Source organism: Stegodyphus dumicola, chromosome 10 (assembly GCF_044657685.1).
Source record: "Stegodyphus dumicola isolate Sdum_Otavi_A_Nest chromosome 10, ASM4465768v1".
Classification (NCBI taxonomy): Eukaryota; Metazoa; Arthropoda; class Arachnida; order Araneae; family Eresidae; genus Stegodyphus; species Stegodyphus dumicola.
This window is the reverse complement of record NC_140777.1, coordinates 144,607,427-144,631,763: the sequence shown is the minus strand read 5'-3', so window position 1 is coordinate 144,631,763 and position 24,337 is coordinate 144,607,427. Positions and strand designations below refer to the sequence as shown.

At 33.5% G+C, this 24,337-nt stretch overlaps 1 protein-coding gene across 5 annotated transcripts in view; it reads right to left on the bottom strand.

Moving 5' to 3' along the window:
* Nucleotides 1-24,337, bottom strand: part of LOC118193305 (uncharacterized) — a 160,132-nt gene that overhangs the window by 78,125 nt on the left and 57,670 nt on the right. For all 5 annotated transcript variants that reach the window (XR_015043572.1, XM_085825641.1, XM_085825643.1 and 2 more), the window contains 3 exons: nucleotides 6,494-6,663; nucleotides 2,846-3,104; nucleotides 2,211-2,450 (listed from right to left, as the gene is read on the bottom strand). Coding sequence is in view for 4 of the 5 variants with exons in the window: in XM_085825641.1 (XP_085681767.1) it covers nucleotides 2,211-2,450; nucleotides 2,846-3,104; nucleotides 6,494-6,610 (616 nt within the window). In the remaining variant the exon portion in view is untranslated. The remainder of the gene's footprint in view (nucleotides 1-2,210; nucleotides 2,451-2,845; nucleotides 3,105-6,493; nucleotides 6,664-24,337) is intronic.

Below are 24,337 nucleotides of genomic sequence, written 5' to 3'. Positions count from 1 at the left end.
CTGGGCCGGTATTCCAGAAGTTCGTGGTTAGATTCCTGGCGAAGGCGATTGCTCATTTTTCATCTCTTCTGCTTCCAAATATATACCTAATATCTCTACATCTTTGCTATCATGATGTTTTTTTCGAGATCCTTTTCCTCTTGCATTATTATTTCCGCAGCATTTTCATCCATGATATTTTTGGCGGAGAAAATACGAGTTTTCGCCAAACAAGGAATACTTATATTAATATCGTCAGAATAATTACACGCATTTTAACACTTTTAAATTTAGTTTAAGATGTTTTAAAGAAATCTTTCTTACTCTCCAACGCATAGAAGATTCTTATTTTAACTGAAATTTTTTCAACAAAGTAAACACTTGCCGAGAGCGGATATGCGAAACCCGATTTTGCATGTGCGTGTAACTTTAATTCTTTCCGTTTAATTTGTCCAACGCTAGAATTTCCTTCTTATGCTGCTCAACGCTCATTCGTCAACTTTAAATGTTTGCTGGTATCAGCAGTGGCAGTAGTTGCCGATAATTTTAAAGTACTTCCCTCAATTGAAAAGGAAGCCAAAGAAGTCGTGCAAACTACAAAAGCAATTGGCGACGAAGGATTTTCAGCTATGAAAGAACCAGAAGTCAAAAAATTAATTGAGAATGTCGATCGAGAAATTACGAATAAAGATTTGGACGATTTTATGATACCCACTCGGGAGAGCACCTTTAGCTTAAAAAAGATAAGCGTAGTGTTAAAAAAGGATGGGATTTGTCTGATTTTGAAATTTAGATCGACCTTAATGGACAAAAAAGAGGACGTTTTATGAAAAGCTGTGCACACTTTCCCTCAAAGCTTTTAAAGAGATTGTACCAAGCGAAAATCGCCAGCTTCACAAAAAAGCATTCGGCCTAACGCTTCTTTGGGCAAAAAATATTTGAAAACAGCATACCTTTAGAGTTCCCAATAGACAGTCTCGCGAGCTAGTAATAAAAATATTTTATTCCGTTCAGTGTTGCCACGGCTCGTAAAAGTTTTAAAAAATATTGAACAGATAATAAAATAAATTTGAAATTCAAAATTCGGGCTTTCAGGTGCCCATGTTCGGGTGGAGGACTACTTATTAAAAATTGATAGCTCTAGGTACCATTGTTTTTTCACAATGCGGCAATCGTACATATATTCATGAAGATTCCTCATTATTTAATTTCTTTGAATATAATACAGGGCGTTAATACTTGATGACAACAATTTGAAAAGAGATTCAATGCTTTTAGTAATTCGGCGCAAAATGCCGTTTCGACACTAGTAACCTTCAGGGGTAACTCCTTTTAGGCTTATAACGTTGCGCGCCTCCAACTTGCACGCAACCAAGAGGTGACTGTGAAAGCTGTATAAAACACAGAGTCTTGTAAAGGGTTTAAGTCCCTTTTTATTCAACGTAATAAATTACAATTGCGTCCTCTTGACGCTTACAGACGGTGCCAACTCGGCAGTCAAATAAAAATAATAACCTGAAAAGAAACAAAAGACAAGACTCTAACTACGAGGCTCTCTAAAATAACTAACTCACCGCGTTTTACAATACCGCTGCTAATTCAGCAGACTTGAAGCTCACTGGAACGATTACCCGCCAAGCACATAGGCCGCAACGCGGGGTGCTTCAATTCTCGCTAACTACCTCCGCGCTCGTGCAGTACGAATATCACACACCGAACTTGTTTCCTTCTATTTAAATCAGAATACTTCCGCTGATAATTTGAATCCTTGCGCGTTCTACTCAAATTTACATATTCTGACATTGGCAGTTCCAGGGGAAAGTAAGGCTTGACAGGAAAGATAGCTTAAACTTAAAATAAATGTTAGTTAAAATAAATATAAACCCTACAGGCTAAAAAACTATTTTTCACTTACTTATTATGAAGTAATAAAAATCCTTTCAATTAACACTTGCTTTGTTTCCCCCCTTTAATTATAACGGTATTTAGGTTTATTTAAATTATCTACACCTTCTTAATCATAATCATCCCCAACACACTTTTTCCATAGCAAATTAAATTTACGAAATGCGATTTTGCCGTACGCGCAGTCTATTAATGTCATAAATCCCCATTTCGAAAAGGGCTCACTGAATACATAAAATATACATTGAAGACATAAAATTAACGTTAAGAAACAAAAGTGTACTGAATAAAAGAACTTGTAATACCAAGGTGATGAAAGTACTCACCTCCGCTTGCAGCCCAGAGCAGGGGTGGACGACCGTCACGGTCCACGCATGATACGTCCACGCCCCTCGAAAGTAATTTAGTGAGGACTGCCAGCCCCACGCGCACATCATTCCCCATCTCACTGTTAGGACCACACATCTGGGCTGCGTAATGCACTGGGTAAGCTCCGTGGATGTCCGGCGTTGAAGGATCGGCTCCGGCGTTTATGAGTAAATCTAAGCACTCCAAGTCTCCGCTTACTACGTGAAAATGCAAATTTTTAGTCATTTTACACGTACAGGTTTTTAATCATGTATACTACTTAAAAGTTACATTAAGATTACATTAATTGCAATACATGAAAGACTGTAACAGTTTAAAAAAATTTAGGGTATAATGCAAGCATACAATCAATTCGTACCAAATTTCGAAATATGAAAAAATTTTGATATGATATGCAATCCTAAGATAGAGAAATTAATGAAGAACCTTGGATAAAAGACAACCAAACTGCTATATGATGGATAGTACACAGCTAAAAATTTACACGCTTAAATAATTTATTTCTCAAGCAATTGTTTTGGATTTCACACTGCTATATGGTGTTCAAAATATGTTATAAATGCAAAAAAATATAGGTGCAAAGTTTGGTTACCTGTTGCCCAATGTACACAAGAATGCTTTTCACTGTCGACGGCTCTGCAGTCAGCTCCTCTGGTTAGAAGGTATTTCACTATAGATTTGTTTCCACTAATGACGGCCAGGTGCAAAGGAGAGTAACCTTCTTCGTCCGGGGCGTTAAGTAGTGTAGGAGCGACGGAAAGAACAAGACTGGCGCAATCCACATCCGTATTCTCTGCACAATAATGCAGGGCATTCTTACCGGTACGATCCCTCTGTAAAGCTGCGCCTGGCTGTAAGTGGTACAAGAAATTTTCATATCAGTTCTGAAGTACCAAACCATATTTTTTATATAAAAATGTCAACTAGGAAAATTATTTAAATTTTGCTTAAAAGTTCCCTTTAAACTTAAAAATAAAAGGAAATTCTTTTATTCAAAGTAAATTGTCTTTCCGTTAGGTTAGGTTATTCCAATATGGCAAAGCATTCGGTGACTACCTGTCTAACGGAAGAGATGTCTTCGTAGAAGACGTTTCAAAGGAAACTTTGGGAAACTCAAACACGCAGCCATCCAACTCGTCTGGAATGGAACCCAAGTCAAGCACCAAGTATTCAAGTGAGCCACTAATGTTCACTTGAAGCTCTTTTAAACAGCTTCATTTTTAGATCTGCAGACTACATGTATAGCCCTCAGCATTAATTATGCAGTTTCGCCCCAGTTTTAATGGAGGAGTACTCCAGGAGATTGTCCCAATCCTTTTCCCTACTACCTAACCATTCGAAAGGACTTTCCGCTCGCTACTATGTTGAGTTTACCGAAGCTGCTCAAAATGCGATATACTATCCATGGCTTCTTCAAAATTCGAACACGGATACATCGGTATAACAGTAAGTGTTGCTAATTTTTCATTATATTTCCTTTCGTATACGCATCATAAAGGGGATTTATAGGGTCACGCAATTAAGAATTGCGTTCCAACGGGTCACCGAACAACTTTCCAAATTCAAATAAAAGCATTGTAAAAGTCTTAAAAATAGTAAACACACTGTGTATCTTATAATAAGTTTCCTCCTGAAGTTCAACTGAAGTTTGTCCGGATTTTGATTTCAATCAACCATTGTACATATGCTGGATTTTGTCTACTTCACATTTTTATTTCTAAAATATTAGTTATAGTTTCAGTCTGAAAATTCTGTGTTTTGTTGTTAACAATTCAATAAAATTTGGCCCTACCATTGGTTCAGTGATTCAACTCGCTTAATTCTTTTAACCCCGGGTGAACAGGCTAGCTGCACGGGTGTTTCGTGTCGTTTTTCCCATGTGTAACCTAAATATGAGCAATTTGTTTTTAGAAAACCGTCGACGAAAGAATCTCTAACTTAAGGCAGATTGGCCCCAGTGCTTTGTCATGTTCAAGTAATTTAACTTAACCAAGATAAAAATTTAAATGATTATTTTACTTTATGATCTATTCTTTTGACTGGAATTATTAATATTATGTTAAGAAATAGTAATTCATCATTTCAGCCGACTTTATTCATAATGCAAATAATTATATTTAGTTTTGAAGTTATCAAATTATATTTAGTTTTGAAGTAATGAATGTCTTAAAAGGAAAAACACACAAACAATAAAGTTTGCCAAATCTTTAGATTTAAATTTGAGAGAAAGTATCTAAAATACCTGAAAAGTTGCTATATCGTAAAACGTCGAGGATCTTTTAAGAACCCTTATAAAAACTTTTGAGAACTGAAATTATCTCTTTCATGTTTAAATTAATACAAGGATGCTCAAATGTTAACCAGACGTTCGAATTTTCGCGCGGTGATTCCTGACCTTGAACATGCCGAACACCATGCTAACCATGGAGGTAAGAAAGGACCTTCCTACTACCTCCATGGTTAAAACGCGTTAGTATGTGGCCACTTTAAGAGTAATAAATTAGCAGAAAATGCCACAATACGTGGAACAAAAGGTGCAAAACTGCACTGTCGAGGAGAAATGATATTGATATGCAATTTGTGGACATTATTTGTTGATTGTTTATATTATTTTTACTTGAAGTATTTTTCGCTTAGCGATGCGGAAGTAATTCATCACAGGTAAAGGATAAAATTAACGAAATAATTCTACGTAATATAGTTCACAATGTATGAAAATTATTTTCTTTTTATAATCCGGTAACATGTGATAAATCTGTTAGCATTTTCCCCAGCATTTCGAAAACAGTTTTATGCCCTATATAAAAGAGTTTAGGTACGCGTTTTACTCGAATAGCTACAATGTCTTTGAGGAACACCAGGTGTCCTTATCGGTTATATGAGACAGACAATATTCTGTGTGTTATTTGCGAAGACTGATAAAACATTTGGGAGCTTAAGATCTCTTTTTTTTATTAAAACCTTTACAACAAACCTTTGTTCCACGTATTGAGGCATTTCCTGCTAATTTATTACTCTTAAAGTGGCCACATACTAACGCGTTTTAACCATGGAGGTAGTAGGAAGGTCCTTTCTTACCTCCATGGTTTTAAGCATGGTGTTCGGCATGTTCAAGGTCAGGAATCACCGCGCGAAAATTCGATCGTCTGGTTAACATTTGAGCATCCTTGTATTAATTTAAACATGAAAGAGATAATTTCAGTTCTCAAAAGTTTTTCTAAGGGTTCTTAAAAGAGCCTCCGACGTTTTACAATATAGCAACTTTTCAGGTATTTTAGATATTTTCTCTCAAATATAAATCTAAAGATTTGGCAAACTTTATTGTTTGTGTGTTTTTCCTTTTAAGACATTCATTCTTAAGTTTAAGTGAATGAGCATTACCATTTGGCAGCTAGAATGGAATACTCTTCTGAAGAAAGATCTTTTAATAAACCGGAGACTTCATGTCAATATCCCTTGGCAATCGCTGTGCCTTTCTACATGTTTAACGGAGTGCATTCATTTTTAACACAAAGGTTTTTTTTCCCTTAACTGCTATAAAAATCCCACTGATTTACATCATCAGAAAGATTTCTAATTTCCGATTGTGTTTATGTACTTTATCTTGAGAATCACTGTATTAAATCTATCTATATCGAAAAATTTAATATTGAATAATCTATTGAATAATTCAATACAGATAGTCATCGTCGAAATAAATTCTGCCAGTTCACTTTTAAGGTAGAGTGGCCCTAAGATATTAGGTTTCACTTTGAATATAATTATTAACGGAACATGAGTTTAAAATCAATTCTCAAGAGTTGTAAATAGCCATGTCGAATCTAGCGGACAGTTGCATTCAGCTGTTTTCTTGGTGGACCAAACGCATACGAAAATTTCCTTTTTTAACATTCGGAAAGACCTGATTTCAACTTAAAATTTTCATCACATGAAAATAAAGGAATAATCGACTACGATTAGCTAGTTACGGTATAAGGTATTTCCTCCTTCCTTTCCGCAAGTCTTCGTGGTATAACTAGAAGCACGTTCGACGCGTTCGAATTCCGAAGACATTGCACATTTTTCACGTTATTGCATCTGTATAACCTAATGACTCTAAAATGTATTTTGGTAAGCTTGTTACCTATTTCATCCAGTAGTACATCAGGATTTCATTAAATTATTTGCTAGAATTAACTCTTAGCTCTTGTGAAATCACATTTAAATGTACAGAAGCAACAGAAGTAATTGAAAACTGTACCTGTCTTTGAATTATATTCCGAACGTCTTCTTTGGCTTCTTGTTGGCATGCAAGCATCAACGAAGTGTGACTCGGGGATTGAGATCGCTGGGCTCTCTTATTCCGCTTCAATTCCATGGAAGGAGCGGCTCAACCCCGCCCCCTCCTCAACATCTCTTCAGGAACACGTCCTGAAAGAAAGAGCAAAAAGTGCATCATAGACGATTCAATCAATGGCTAAGAGCACTCATTTCTAGAGCTAAAAGTGTAAAATAGGCAACGTATCCGGGTAAGAAATTAATAATGTATACAAAGCTGAACTGTCATCTACGTTTAAAATATGACTGTCGTGATCTTTCCTTTTTACCTTGATTTTGATACAGAAAAAAAATTTATAAAATGCTGACTTTCCTTGGATAGAAGATGCCCTGTTTAAAACTGGTGGAGATAATAAGAACAATTTACTTGATTTCAAAGATGAAAACATGTACGGAATTCTACAAGGAGTAAGAAAATAAAGGATGCAAATGAATATGCATGCTATTTACATTTTCCTGCTTTATCCTGAAAACAGTTAAATACAAGTACTTTAATTCTAACATTTGACAGAGAAGTTAGGGAGAAGCACTGATTTTCTCAAATCTTAGTTGTCAGACTCTTCGTTAGTGAACATGTTAATCAATTTGTTTAAGTAATTTATTTAGGTCTGATTCGCGAAATTATTAATTCTTTCAATATTATCAAGTTATACACGCAAACTTAACATCTTTCCCTTATGCCCTCTCTATGCATCTTTCTTTTTTCTTGCTCTTTCGTTACCACATCCCGTACCTGGTGTTTACAGAACACTTCTGGATTAGAATTGCTATAATGATGTTGATATAAAAGCAGCCATTTATAATTTACGTATAAAAGACGGAGTTAACGTTTTTTGTGCTTTTGTTACATTTATTTTGCTTAAATCATTTTTCTTGAATTCGATGGGCGTTTGGTTAGGAAAACAATCTTGCTCTAAAATACATTAGTAATTCAAAGACTATGTCTGTTAAGATAATGCATCTCATATAAAACTTGGCCGATATTTCACAGTTATGTAGATTTAAAAAAAACATGATTAAATATGAAAAGAAAAATATGATTTTAAGTACATAATATTTGTTTGCTAGTTTTTAACGTTTGAGGATGAATTTTTTCACGATCGTCATCAATGATGCCAGGGTTCGAGATAACTTCGAGTTTCTTGAGTTTGAGAAATTTTGTCTAAATGTTTTTACCTTTCAACGCTGCTCCAAGATGGAATAAGAACCAAACAATCGTAATTAAACAAGCAAGCTAAAGACCTATAGGTACAATCGCACAACTGGCATATTTAACGTCCCGGATTGTCTTATACTTTGCTCAACAGGCGCGAAGGAAACTATTGACATTTTCGTCTTATGACCGTGATAATTAGTATGTTTAAGAAAAAGTGAAAGCATTCCTTAATGGAATTACTTGAAACAATTGTTGGTAAATCGGTTGGCAAAGATGGCACCATTCAACCCAACAACGAAGATTATTCCTGTAGATATTAAGAACAATTGTTATCGTTTTATGCGGACATACTGAAATTTTTTTTGCAAGGGTGAATAGTGAATGTATTTAATTATTACAATTATTTTTTACAGCTTTAATGAAGCACTTCATATCATAGACTGTTGGACGTTTAATCTAGGAAATTTAAATATAATATTCTGTGCCACTGAAAGACGCCAAATGTTTCCATCCCAACAATTTCTTTATTCTTATAAAAGAGAAATTAAGATGCTATGTTATTTGTAGTCTAAAATGTTCATTTTCCTAGATTTTACACACACTAATATTGAAAATTTAAAAATTAAATTTTAGGCATATCAAATAGGGTTCTACAAAAACGAATAATGCAAAATTGGCTAGAGAAGCACATACATTATCTGTAAAAATGTACAGATTCAGTAGAAATAAATATGCAGTAGATCTGCAACGTTTCAAGACTTATTTTAACAAAATCTAACAAACCTGCCAAACGATAATTGACAGCTTTTATTACTATGAAATCTCAGCTTATTTCTGTGAGAGTACTGGCTACTTAAAAACAGAATTTTCTATGAAGTTAATCGTTTACATTTATCCAAATAACATGTGATATCATGGATTCAAAAGCTGAGCAAAACGAGCAATGTAGTTCAGCAGTAAAACGGAAAAAAATCGTGATTTTTTTCAAAAAAAACTGTGAGTTGATATAAATCTAATACTTAATTCAACGCTTAATACTTAAGCCTAATACTTAATAATACTTTATTAAGATTCTGAGACAAATTATTTGCTAACTGTGGAAGGTTCTTAGCGGCCACAGAAACCTAGCCTATGCTGGTAACATTTTTGATTGGAAAAGAATAATTCATAATGAACTTGTTCCTAAGGGACAGCTTGGAAAAAAATCATATTATATAAAAAGGTTATGAATAGACCTATGAATGAAATTAAACGCGTTAGACCAGAAAAAAAAAACTAAATCCAATAACTAGTTTGTGCTGTATGATAATTCACCGTCACGCAATTCGCCTTTTTGTCAAGCAGTTTATGGCAACAAAAGGTGTAACAGTTTTCAATCATCCACTTATCACCATATTTAGAAGAATTCACCATACTTAGCACCTACAGACTAGTTTCTCTTTCCTAAAATGAAGTCTGTCCTAAGTTTATTATTTTAATAGCACTTAGGTGAATATGAAAACCATAAACAGACGTCTAAACAGAGTTTTAAAAGATGAGTTCTACGAGGAAATTGAGCAGCTGTATGAAACTACTGAGCATTGTATAGATTTATAAGAATTGCTTACTGAAAGTTAGAATTAGTAAGTATTTAGTTTTAAAACTTCGTATACAAGATAAATATACAAATTCACAATATTGTCATCACAAAATTTTTGAAACTGAATTAAATTCTGAGCAAATAATAACTTTAATCTGGACATCTAGCGTTTCCTTTTGATATTTATAGAACTTTTTAACCGTGTTTCAATTCTGGATTGGAGTGCTGGGTAAAAAGCCTACTTGGGGGGGGGGATATGAGTCAGTTTTGTTTATGAACTCAAAAACTAAAAGGTTTTTTGGTTCTAAAGCAAATCAATAGAAGCTGCGTGGAGAGTTCTGATCATTATTCTAGCTGACCTATTTAGATACTAAGCATGCAAGGTGCTTCGTTTCAGGAAGCATTATACCCGAAACTAGTAGTTTCATTAATGAGTTTTTTCATTTATTCGTTTATTTGAGTTTATTCTCGTTTTCTTGCGTTTATTCGAGTAAACAAAGCATTCATAAACCGTATTTTTGCAAAAAGCCGCTCATTCTTTCTCATATGTTTATCTCGTAAATATGTACTCGGGACATCTTAGCAACTGATATATTATAGTATCTGGTTTTTTAGAATCATCGGCTCTTTCGTAAATTACTTGTAATAAAGAAATTAAAATATCTTTAAAAACTTTTCTTGTATGAAGTCACGCTCTTTTCCCATTAGTGTATTTAACTGTAAAGACAAATAATATTTCTACTTCCTGTATTTATATATAGCAGGTACAAAAAAATCTAGGGCTTATGCAAAATTCCTAACACAGATTTTGGCAAAAATCTTTAACTTCACTTAATCTTTAACTTAAATCATTATCTTTAGCTTAAATCTTTAACTTAACTTACATTTATTTACTTTTAATGGCAATTCAATTAGAAGAGAAACACGTTAGAGTAAAACTTTAAATTAGGCAAAGCAACAACTTTGAGGTAAATTGTGAATTCAAAATCTACACTCACGTTTGTGAAAATTGCAACACCAAGAAGGAATCGTCATAATTGAATGCAATTTAATACAGTTGAGTGGTAGTGGTACAAATAAATGATTAAATGTTCAAAGCAAACAAACAAGAACAAGAGATCAGAATCAGTATTTTGTGTGGCCACCACGCGCCGCAATAAGTGCTGCTACACGACGTGGCATGGAGTCAAACAAAGTTTGAATGTCTGACTGAGGAAGAGCATTCCATATCGTTTGTACGCGTACCCAAAGTTCGTCTGCAGACGCAACAGGACGAGGATCACGAGCAAGACGCCGACCAATGACATCCCACACATGTTCAATTGGCGACATATCCGGGGAACACGCAGGCCAAGGAAGAAGCTGTACCTGCTGCGCTGCAAAGAAGGATTTAACAATCCGAGCAGTATGAGGGCGGGCATTGTCCTATTGAAATACAGCGCCTGGCAAGCTTTGAAGGAAGGGAACAGCTTCGGGCTATAGAACTTCACGGATATACCGGTTGCTGTTCAGATTGCCCACAATTCGTAGCAATTGAGATCGTCTATGGTATGCTATGGCGCCCCAGACCATAACTCCGGGTGTTCGTCCACTGTGGCGTTCGATAATGCACTCCGGAAGGTGGCGTTCACCGGCATAGCGTCTGACACGAATGCGGCCATCATGGTACCACAAATTAAAGCGGGATTCGTCAGAAAACACGACATGCTGCCAATCAGCACGCCAGTCTCTATGCTGATTGGGCCATTGTAGCCGCAGGCGGCGATGGTCGTGCGTTAGGGGGATCCTGTATAAAGCAGTCCGTGCGCGCAGTCCACACTGCAGCAGACGTCTACGAATTGATGAAGCACACAATGAAACACCTGTAGCTATTGACCACAATGCTGCCAATTGTCTAGAGGAAGCTGTACGGTCCGTCCGCGCCATGCGGACCAGGTGTCTATCATCGCGAGCTGACGTCACATTTCGGGGTCCACTCCCGGATTTCCGAGTTGTCCGACACTCGTCCGTCCACTGCTTCCAAACGCGCATCACTGTGCTGCTGTTACGCTGCACACGAGAGGCTACTGCACGATACGACAATCCAGCTTCACGAAGGCCGATGATTCTCCCTCGTTCAAACTCTGTAAGTTGTTCAAATCTCGCTCTCTTTCGTCGACGAGGCATAAGTACAGATTGAGTTAACGTTTACCACTAGCAGATAACCACCGATAACCATACACGCCTCGCTACAGCCGTCTATTTATTCGGATCCATCAGCCGTTCAGAGGGCGCTGCTCAGCATACGCATGCGCTACGGATTTGCAATTCTAATCATTTGCATATCATGCGCTACTTTGCATTTCCTGAAAATTTCAGCTCACTCGCGTAAGTCCTTCATGGTGTTGCAATTTTCACAAACGTGAGTGTATGTCAAAATAAGGTTGCTGTTTTTTCTAATTAAAAAAGAGGTAAGTGATTTTTTTTACGATAAGTGAATACACTTCTTCTTCATGATGCAGACCTGATTGATGGTAACTGGATTCTCTTTAACATTTTACATGATTAAAGTGAATTGAAACTATTAAAATTATCATATCTGATGTATTAAGAAATGTTTGGTTTATTATGCAAAATCTTTTACCAATTTACATAACCCATATTTATAAATGCTCAATACATTTATATCAAATGTCATTAGAATTCACAACGGAAATAAGGGTACCTGAAAATAGAAGATTGCACAGAAATTTATTTTGGAACTTCAGTGTTTCTGTCTTGAAAATCACAGAATTTATATAGAATGTTTTTTTACCCTCCTGTTTTTTTTTAACATATTTGTAGTTAATATCTTATTCATGTCCTTGAACCAGATATCCCTGAAGAAATATAAATGTATATAAATGTGATATATTCATATTCATAAATATGCGCGAGGACTGATTAGAAAGTTTTAAGAAAGAATGTTTTCTGTTTATTTGGAAAAAATATGATAATATAGATTAATTTCTTCCAAAATAAAACTCTTCATATTAAATTATAATTGTAATAGCATTTTGTGAACGGTTCAAAAATATAAAATAGGTTGTTTTATGACATCTATTTTGGCATTGTGGACGTGGCAGTTTTACCTTCTCGTCTCAAAACCTCTTTCCACGCATGGACGTTGCATCCGTATGCTCAGAAATCTCATGGTGCTTCGTCCTCGCTATACAGATGGTATCTGACTACTGTCCGATAAATTTCTGGTAGTACTTCTAACACCACAGAATCTCTGCGTGGCTGGACATTGTTATGAATCAAAATCGTATATATGGATCGAAGAGTTATGGCGTTCAAGTGAGAATCAGATGTGAGATTTATCACTTAACTGAATTATGAGTTAGGATTGGCTTCAGCAACCTTAGTGCAGTCAAAATTAACTAAAATGTGTGTATTAAGAAGATATTTAGGATCAGTGGTATTTTTAATTCAGAATAGTCTTACTTAATGAAAAATAAAATAAATGTTATAGAGAAAATAATTACAATACATTTAAACCTTTAAACATGAAAACTAAAATTTTAATTCTAATTATTAGAAAAGCAAACGTAATGAATGAACTTTATTTTTCTCTCCGATATCTATGGCTTCCCTGATGCTGAATTTGTGTTGTTCAAATTTGGTCGAGTCTGGATTATACTTAGTCGTGTTGAGATGAATACAAGCATCTGAATTTTCGGTATTCAAGCTATTCTTGTTCTTACTTAAAATAAATTTCATGTGTGAAAATATTTGCTTGCATTTATAAGCTGAACAGAAGGGGAATAAAATGGCACAGTCAATTTTTTGGAATTACGGATTATAGATTTTTTGGCCAAACTTATCGATTTCTCCTTGAAATTACTTTACAAGTTTTATTTTTACTTCCTTGTAAGAAGTAAAAGAACGCTTGTAATTGTAAAAAATTTCGGTTTTGAGATTTCAATGGAAATATCCATTTTGACTTTCTCCAATCCATTTTAACCAGATCCGTCGGTGGCGGCTATATGTAGCTATGCCGTATAACTCTAAAACGGTTCGCCGTAAAATGTTGAAATTTTTTATTTGGGACTTTCGAGTGGTTTCTGCTTGACGTCTGTACGTATCTCTCATAATTCAAAAACTATTAGCCAAGGAAGGTTGAAATTTCGTATATGAGACTTCTGTGACATCTTGTTGAGCATGTCTCGTTTTTATTGCCATCGACAGTTCCCGAAAGGCATTTTGAATTGAAAGATAGAATCTCACTTTCAGATGAAATAAATTTAAATTAAAATCAGCAAAAATGGTGCATAATTGAATAGGTGTACAAGGAAATTATGTGGTATCCACATCATATTTTGTAAAAATAAAAATGCATCGTTTCTGCATCTTTGTAATCAAACAAATATGTTGTTGTTATTTTTTATTTTAGGTTCTTTTTTATGTATTTTCAAGTGGTCATTTCATATTTATGTCTTATAATTTATTTTAATATATTATAATTTCTTTTCGGAACTCAGGTGGGTCGTCTGAAATTATGAAATTGGTCACTTGATGACCGTCGGGTCATAGATTACAGAGGCAGGGATAGGGTTTATCCTGAGAATTATTTGAAGAACTTTACGATTTTTTTCGTGTGCTAAGAAGGAATTGCTAAACATCCGATTTCTACTTGAGTTATTTCCAGCCATTATTTTGCCTATCTTGCTAATAAATTGTACATTTCTTCCTGCTTATTTGGACTTACAGGGTTCAAGGCGTGTAACATTTTCTGGCGGGTGGGAAAAATGACATTGCTCTCCTCAGTTTCGTCTGATGACATTTCTCCGGGTCTGGGTCATAATCCCGGATTAGATTTTAAATTACATCCAAAATGGGCGTTTTCTTAACATTTTGTGTGTTACCTTTATTTATTAAATTTCATTTATTAAATAAATTTATTTTCTTCGCACTTAAACCATAAAAGTTAATTCACCAGCAATATCGCAAAATAATTTTAAAATGAGCATATCTTTAGAATTTTTAATATAGAGATAAAAATGCGCTGGAGATAAAAATGTTTTTTATTCTACATAGTTTTGCCATTGCTCCCTTTGAAATCGTTTAGTTTGTTAATAAAAAATTGATTGAAGTTTTACAAAATGTGAAATCGATAATAAAAAAAAATTAAATTCAAATTAGGGCTTCCAGATGTCCATATTCGCAATAGGATTACGTCATTCAATACGTTATTAAAATTTTGATGGCTCTGGGTGCCGTTGCTTTACCACAATGCTAGAAACATATATACATTTATGCAGATTCTTCATTTTTAAATTTCTTTAAATGTAATACAGGGCGATAATATTTGGTGGCAACAATTTGAAAAGTGAAGCAACGCTTATCGTGAATCGACGCAAAATACCAAAACGAAATTAATAGTCCTTCTGGGAAAATTCCCCCATTGGACTAATAATTGACATATGACAAAAATATTTATTTTTAAAATCTGTACAGTTCTTGTTTAAAAATTCCATTTTACTGTAAGAAATGGCTTATTTTTCAGAAAATTGGATGGTACCATTTTTAAGCCTATATCTGTGTAAAACAGGTCTAAAATGTGCTGAAAGCCTTCCAGTTATTTCCAGTAAATCATTTTATGGTATTTTGTTTGTAATTTTAAGTTTGGACCTTTTGAATTTAAATTTCAAATTAAATCTGCATAATAAATCTAAATTAAATATTAAATTAAATATTACATAACTATTTATATTAAAAGAACCGCTTTTTATTTTAATTTCTTTCTACTTCTAAAACTGCCTTTGTACTATACGTACTACTTATATATTTTCAAAATTGTGTAAAATACGAATGTATGTTTTTCAATAAATACCTCTAAGATATGCTATCTGTTCCGTTAACCATAGTAATTTTCACCTCAGCTGTTAAACAGCTTAAAGAATTAATTACATATCGCTTGAACATAACCCCTTGGAAACGGCCTTGAATTTACAAACAAAGACTAGCATTTAAGCTTTTACAACTCCGGTGGCATTTACATTAACAAAGGACTTCCAGTATATACCCATAGGCTTTATTTCGAAGATATTAATGACATGTAACTTCCTATTTTCTTCCTCAGAAATATAAAATGCGAGGTCATTATTGAAATGCTTACTTAAGAAGATATTTCATCGTGAGCCCCGAAATATAGGACATTAATAAAATCTATCTGGTATTAAAAAAGTCAGATTCGACCCAAATGCATATGCACTTTATTTAATGAGATCATGCGTGGAGTTATATTACGCTGTTGCATTTGCATCGGTAGATGATAGTCTCTGAGGGATAAAGCTGAAATTTTGGTTTTTCTTGGTAGATAAAGTTTATTGAATGTGTCCAAAACTCGAGGGAGTAAAGGGTGCGGCTACTGCTTCAGTTTTATGAGTATTATCTTTGCGATATGATAATGAATTTCTCTCCGATAGCTAACATTTTTAGTTTATGAGCAACTGTGGACAGGTTTTTATTTCGTAATTAAAACCTGGCACTACTGTGGTTAATGTTCAGACAGAGATACATATTTTTCTTGGGTACAGTGAATTCAAAATAATAGTTAGGTTAAAATATTTTCTTTATATTCACGTTTGTTAGTAATGAATCGTATCCTCAAACGGAACGTTAGAAACAAGTTTGGTCCAGCTGTTTCACAGGGAATCTGATTTCAAATGTTTTAGACGTGCTCAAATACATGTTATCTTGTGACGTTCTTGTTATGCTTGGAAGATACCGCAACCAGAACAATTAATGAAACTAGTTTTTTAACTCATTTCTTGCGTTTAATATATTTCTTATGAAAACGACTGTAAATTAAAAAGTAAAACTAATTTTATTTGGTATCATATATTACTGATTATACTGTGATGCTTTTTAAATTTCATTTTTCTTTAACGGCCTTAATACTTGCACTTTCATTTTTGTAAGTTTAACCCGCCAATAAAGCGAAGTTCTTTTCATACATGCTTTAATTATCTAGGGGTAATAAGAAATTTTTACTAACAATTTAAAAAGGAAAACATATATTAAAAAAAATCTGATGTGTATACCACATGACTTCCTTGTACGGAATATTAAATTATACGTATTTTTTCTTGCATTTCATTTAAATTTATTGGGTTGAATTAACTCTACTTCGTCGATAGCGCATAAACCACAATAGAATAAATGCACTCTTGAAAATTCACTATACTCGTATTTGTTCAAAGTAGCGACACTCCGGCGCTATGTTCACTTAACAGCGTTATATTTCGTTCGTATTATAACTTTACTTACTTTTACCTTCACTCGCATTTGGTACCAACTACTGTGAGTTATCACCATTAGATCAAGTATACCTTAGGCTTTTCACGTTTGTATCAAACAGAAGATGTACTATTGGTACATCTATCACCCAGAGGCGTAGAATGCATTCAAAACCTCTAAGGTTTGGGGTAATCTGGTCGTGGGAAAGCAAAGGTTTCCATAGATCTTGAGTTGTAAAGCAATCTTTTACAAATGGTCGCATTCAGTCTCTGCTGGATATTAATTCGGAGTTATTTAAGGAGAAGCATTCTGAATTGAGAGCACATTGTCACAAGATAGGAAAACAGTTTAAAAGCCGAGTTTCCGTAGGAGAAAGGGAGAGTTAGACTCTATCAGCCATCGCCTGCTGTAGATACGTTTGCTTATTGCTGTTCCAAGTGGCTTAATTGCATTGCTTTGCTGCCACTAGCGTAGAAGGGGGTTTATGTTACTGGATCGCGCTGAGCCCTGTAGTTTAGGTCTACCGTTTGTTAATATCTTCCAATTTTAGCTTAATTACGTGATTTTCAGTTACCGCCCAAGCAGAGGCGAAGTTTGTTAGCGTCCAGTTGACGCATTGTAAATTTTAAAGAGTTCATAAAGGATACTTTTACTCTTCTTCTGTGTAGTTTCCTGCTCCAGTATAGAGACAGAAGTTCATTCTCTGGACTCTCCAAGTACATTAAGGATCTTTTTCTAGCATATTAATACTGAAATACTGAAGGAATAATTTAAAAAAAAATGTTCTCTTAAATACTTAAATATAACTTTCTTGGAACAGTAAGAAAAATATTAGTATTATATATTACATTTACAAAAAAAAAAAAAAAAAATCATATGCTTAATCAAATCTTCTTTAGGATAACAATTTTGGGTAGAATATGCCTTAAACGAAATGTTGGAATCTCTCATTAACAGCAAATGAAAGAAATATAAAAATGCACGGCATGCTTATATTTAATAACTGAAAAACGCATTTTCTGGCATTCTTTTTTAAATCACTCAATTTAAAGCACACCAACATAACGATGTGATTAAAAAAAAGTTAGAAAAGTAATCTTTTACCCTGTAAAATTTATTATAGTTATTTTCTTTTAAAATATTATGATTTTTTACAGATTGTGTATCCGGAGTGAGCATTTCTTCCACTTCCGGACGACGTGCTATACAAAATAAGCGAAAGAAATTTAGATCATTATATTGAATTGCAGTTAGTTCTTTAAGATTTATTCCAAATATATTATCGTCTCAGCTATTAAAACACCCTGTTAACCGGATTTGACTGAATATTTTATGGTAATTTAAGATGGATTTTCTTTAATTTATATAGCTGACTCTAATTAAAGCTAGTCTCACAAAGCTTAGTAACAATCTTTAAAGATCTGCGCGTGAACGGCTAACGTAGTCGTTTTCAGAATGATATAGTAACAATCGATCGCATTTTCTTTGAACTGTTGTTTTTGTTATGTTTCGCCGTTGCTTGGCACTTTCTGCGTGGGAAAAACATAAAATTGATTTCCAGAAAAAGCGCTCTTTTTTTTTTTTTTTTTTTTTTTTTTTTTTTTTTTTTTTCTCCCTAGACTCAAGATATTCACATTAGAATGCAGGATGTTTCACAAGTAATTTTTATAGCTTACTCTATTTGTTGCTTAAAGAAAAGCTGCCGTAAATAGGTCGGCTTCATCATGTTCTAGACAGGTTCAACTAAAATTACATTTCTCAATGCATTACTTACGGAAAATCGAAATGCTTTTCCCAGCTTCATTAATAAATTAATTAATGAGAATTCAGTGTAAAAAAATCCGATTTTCTTAAAAAATTATCCTTTCTTTAAAGAATTCAAAACTAATTAATAATAGAGTTTTAATCTTAAAACAACATTTAAGAATAACCAGAATCTTATTTTACCTGTAAGACATTAATATCGCTTATTTACCTTGTAAGGATCCTAAGTTTTACTAACGTTTATTTTATTTTAAAACTGTACTATCACTTCTTATTTTCTACTTCCGGCCAGAATTAAATGCTTTAACTTGTTTATGCAAATTGTCTTGCTATTGCCCAAGTACTTAAGTTGTGGCTTTTTGCCAAGCGAGAGAGAGAGAAGGAGTTTTAGGAAGCAAGCCGCTTGCCACTGTAGTTTTACGAGTTTTCACTCGGTAGCTGGTTGCCTTTAAGGCCAGAGGTTTAGCCCTCTTGATATTTGCAGACGTATCGTGGTTTCAGCAGCTCGGCGTACTACATACGTACCTTTTTTAAATAAAGGCCAGTCTTAGTGCTAGGCATTTGTATACTAATTCAAAGTTAGCTTTTAGTTAGAGTTTTAGTTAGTAGTTTTTATATTCTTACGTTTAGACCACAAGTGGCTGGTCTCTGTATTCCGAAGTTCGGAAGTGCCTGTAAAAGATTGAAAATAAAGGGTTTCGTATACTCTTCCTGCTTGTGTTGTCTACCTCACACTTTCTTGAACATAGCTTGAGTAAGCTCTGTTCCTATTCAGGATCATTCATGTTTTCAAAGCAAATCAAGAGAAACACAAGTCCTGACAACCTTAACTAATTTATTTTTCTATATGTGAGATTTCTCCGGAAATATCCCACCTACTTTTGTTTTTATTTGATATTGATAAACCGATCGTTTTTTTATCTGATATTTCAGTGTTAGAAAGCTATGAAATTATAACAATGTTAAAGAAATGTACTTTTTCAATGCATAGGGTAATTACGAGCCTTTTTCCCTTAAATAGTCCTGTCTAAAGACATTCCCTTTCCTTAAACAGAGAGCTCTGGAACGCTTGGTGTTATCCAAATAGTCTAATTCAATTCGAAAGAAATATAGGTATTTAGATGTTATAATATAATAGACATATTCTGTGTATATTAATATGAATTCTCATTCCAAAAAAATGCTTCTTATTACAAATCGGGTTCTCCTTTTTTTATTAAACATGACTACAAAATTTATTATGTCAGCAAGGACCCAATGTAATTTTTTACTCATGTAAGGGGCGTAATTTTACTCTTTTTACGCCTCTAGTAGTTAACTTCCACACATTACCGCGATAATCATTTCTTGGTTTCTGCCTTTGATTAACATCTTAATAGTAACTTGCAGAACTTCTGTGTATTGTGTGCATCCTGTGTGTATCTTCTTGTGTGTATCTTGCTGTGAAATGGATCAAGGATAATGGTACAGCATTCTCAAGGTACCTTATTTGTTCTGAATCTCTTTCTTCTCTTCACTTTTTGAGCAGTATTACCAGCTGCGACAAATTAGTTATCGAAACTCTATTAACGATCAATTCGCTTAAAAATAGGGGAATTGATATTCGCTTCGATTATGTGTATGCTCATCACGGTTTCTATGGAAATGAAAGAGCTGATTTCTTAGCTAAAGATACCTTATATTTACCCTTTGAATATCAACATTAGCATTCCAAAGAGCTATTGGAAGTCCTTTCATTATAAGAAGCTTTTAGCTAAGTATAATGAGGAATATATTTCATATTATAATGCTGAGGTCACCAAAAGATTCTTTCCTTTTATTTGTCATAGACTGCATTTCAAGTCTCTCCTCTAAATTAATTTTAAAGTTTCTCAGATTTTTATCTGGTCACGGTAAATTTGCAAGTTACCTGTTTCGTTTTAATCTAAGATCAAACAATTTATGTAAATGTTCAGAAAGAGTACCTCAGTATATGAAACATTTGATTTTCTCATTCCCTACATTTGATGGCCCTAGATTATGCTTGCAGAACTATTTGAAAATGTTCGGAGTGACTTGGCCAGTAAACTTATCTGTTTTTGTGAAGTACAGACTTCTGTTCTTTGCTTTTGTTCGCTTTATTTATGCATGTAACTTTTAATGTTTTACTTAACTTATTTCTGTAAGTCCCGTGTTGTACATCTGTGGAGCACGGGAAGTGTGTATGTTTTCAAATCAAAAAATAGGAAGTTTCAATAACGAATATGCATTTTTAAAAATTATAACATAATTTGAAGGAGAAACCGATAAATTTGGTTAATCCATAATTCATAATTCCAAAAAATTGTCTTTGCCATTTTGTCCACATTCGGTTCAACTTATAAATGTGAGCAAATGTTTTCACTCGTGAAATTTTTTTAAGTAAGAACAGGAGCAGCTTAACTACCGAAAATTCATATGCTTGTATTTATCTTAAGACGACTAATCGTACACTCGGCTTAACTAAATTGACGTCATAAATTAGTATCAAAGAAGCCATTGATATCGAAGAGGAAAATAAAATTCATTTAATTATGTTTGTTTTTATAATAATTATAATTTTTATGTTTAAAGTGTATTGTAATTATTTTTTTAATAAAATGCATTTTATTATTAACCAAGAAAGACTCTTCTGAAATAAAGATACTACTAATCACTGACCTGAAACGTCTTCATAATATACACATTTTGGCTGATTTTGACCTGCAGCCAAGAAAGGTTGCTGACGCTTATTCTAGATAAAGAATTTTTAACTTTACAGTGTAATTGTAATTGTAATTTATATTATAGATAAGAATTTTATAACTTTAGTGTAATTATAATTTATATTCTAGATAAGAATTTTATAACTTTAGTGTAATTGTAATTTATATTCTAGATAAGAATTTTATAACTTTAGTGTAATTGTAATTTATATTCTAGATAAAGAATTTTATAACTTTACAGTGTAATTGTAATTTATATTCTAGATAAAGAATTTTATAACTTTACAGTGTAATTGTATTTCTTTCAGAAATGAATTATGGATTACTTTCAGAAATGAATTATGGAATTAGGTTCACTTTGGAACAATTGGTTTTTTATTTATGAGCATGCAGTATTTTATTTTAACTTCAAAATGAATAGATTTCAATTGATATCTCTGGTATTTAGAACATGAAGTAAAACCACAATAATTAGAGCTTTCGAAAGCAGAAACGCTGAAAAGTGACTGCTAGATTGTAAATTAAAACGCAAAGGTCGAAATGTGAATCTTGCAATATTTTCAATCCTGAAAATATGCTTTAAATTTATTCTTATGAAACCCATTCGGGACTAGCAACGAAATTTTTTTAGCGCATCAACTCTCTCAAAACGGTGACCTGCAAAGGGATTATTTTAACTGTTGAAGCAAGAAAGAAAAAGTCAAGCTAGGGGAATACGGAGTTCACAGAGCCGTATCTGTCTACTTTTTGACAAAAAGTTTAGAAATAACAAGAGCATTGTGAGCAAGGCATCATCAAGGCCCGAAATCCTTGAGTTATCCTGTTACAATTCAGTGCGTTTTCTATGAACTGTGTCAAGCAAAATCTGCAAAATTCTCAAATAACGCTCTTTGTTAAGATTTAGAAAGTTAATGAAAATCCATGATGCACCACACCAAGAAATAAAAACATTACCTTGATTTTTGACCGCATTTTTTGGTCTTGCTTCACCTTTCGAGGCTCAGTCCCATTTACTGTTATGCTGTTTTATCAAAGCATAGGTCCATGTTTCACCATCAGTAATAATGCCTTTAAGAAGGTTACGTCTTCAGAAAACATATTATATGCTATTTCAATGCGCAGCTTATTGCACAAAGATGTCTCAAGTCAAAAGTTAGATACAGCAATTCAAGCTATTTGCTATGAATTATGCATGGTTCTCAGACTTATTGTAAAGAATAAAAACATTCCTTTTACGTGCTTTTGATGTTTCGTGATCAACGCAACTGAAAAACGAGTTTATTCGCGGCAAGATACGGTTAATGTTTCAAGATATATTGCCCCAAAAGAATCTAATAACTCTACAAAATAGCATTCAATAATAATGTTGAACTCAAAAATATTTATTAATCCCTTTCCCACTGTACGCCGGTATAGATACATAATAAAACTTATATCGAGGGCATAACATATGTATCTCAAATACTTCTTTTCGTGCTTTTATGAGCCTTGGAACTGCTAGAAATAGGTCACGTTCAGATGTTTCTTGTTGAAAAAAGTACACAGAAAGATGTGTGACTAAGTTGGAAAAGCGCATGATGGGAAAGCTTTACTGGTGTCACGCGATGACTCTTAACCCATTCCTAGTCCTAGTTGCAGAGACAGATTGAAATCTTTGGCATATCACGTTTCGCAATCCGTCATTATTTAACCGAAAGGTATGACTTGTAGAACATTCATTTTTTGTTAAAGAAATGCATTACCAGTGTCTGAAAAAGTCGTCTGAGTTGGGTGTGGTTAAGCGTCTTGTCGGGAAAGCCACGAAGAGTATTTTGCATATGGTGTTATAAATAATAAAAGAAAATAAATAAAAAGATCTTACGTCAAATAAAAAGATCTTACGTCATTTAATGAGACAGGAATAATTATCATTCTAACACATTCTTTCTTGACAGAATGTTCTAGGTAAAGAGTTTGCTGTTTGTTAAATTTTTGGTTCCCTTTTTCTTCCAGAAATGAATATCTAGATTTACTATGGAACAATTCGATTTTCGCTTTGGATTATAATTATATGCACCATTTTATTTTAACATCGAAATGAATAGATTCACATTCATATCTCTAGTATTTAGGTTCAGTAAAAAAGTCGTAATAATTACAACTTTCAAAAAGTACTGAGAAATGATTATTAGATTGTAAATTAAGACGGAAATGTCTAAATGTGAGTCTCAAAACTTTCACAGAGTTAAGCTGAAGAGTTCACAGAGCTGAATTCGTGATCCTAAGAATTTTATGAATTCTAAATACTACTATCTTCGAATTTCATTTAATTTTATCTAATATAAGATAGATAACATTTGAAATATTACATATTTTGCTTTTTGTCAAAAGAAAATTATATCTGAAAAAAACATTTAATAAAAACTGAATGAAATAAAGAGAGCCCTCGTTTGTGCGACAACCTGTGGAAACTAACAATATTCCCCCTCCCCTGAGAGCATAAATTGATATCGATATTGAACAACTCCTCCTTAGAGTTATCTTCTCCGCAGATGACCAAAATAATCAGCAATTTTTGGTGGTATCTTAAAGCGAGTTCATTGCATTAAAGAGCTACGTTTTATAGTTTCTGTGAGGAGAAGTAATTTTTATTAAGTTGAATTATTCAATTTCTATTTCTTAAGTAACGTAGAAGGCCATTATATCATTTTTAAATTCCTCTATCACTAGGCAAATTTAAATGAAAGGAAAAAAAGAATAAAATGAAATCAAACTATTGAATATGCTATTTACATTCATTGGCAATTACGATTTTCTGAAAATTAACTGCTAAAGGCTAATCAATATTTTGCCAATATATCGATAAAATGATTTTTAAATGTTCACGTTGTAAGGGAATCGATTTCGACAGATATGATTGAAGTTGAAATGGTGAAGCTTATAAGCGTTGCATAACCGCAGATCAGAACTAAGATTTGAATATCAGAACTAAGAATCTGGCATGTGATTTATATAAATAAAGCGCCAAAGATTTTATTTGTTGCCATGAACTTATATATTCTTTTGCCGATAGCAAATGCCCCGATGAATGCTGCAAAGTTCTTCCTAAAACTCTAATGACCGATCGCATTTTAATTAAAAGTTTCTTTTATAATAAAACTTTCATTAAATGCGATAAAAATTTCTTTTTATCAAGTACGCTAATAAAAACTTTCATTGTTTGTTTGTAACAAAGCTGACATTTTAAATTAAAACATGGAATCATCGTTTATATCTGTAGTTTTGTAACAGCAAATACTTATT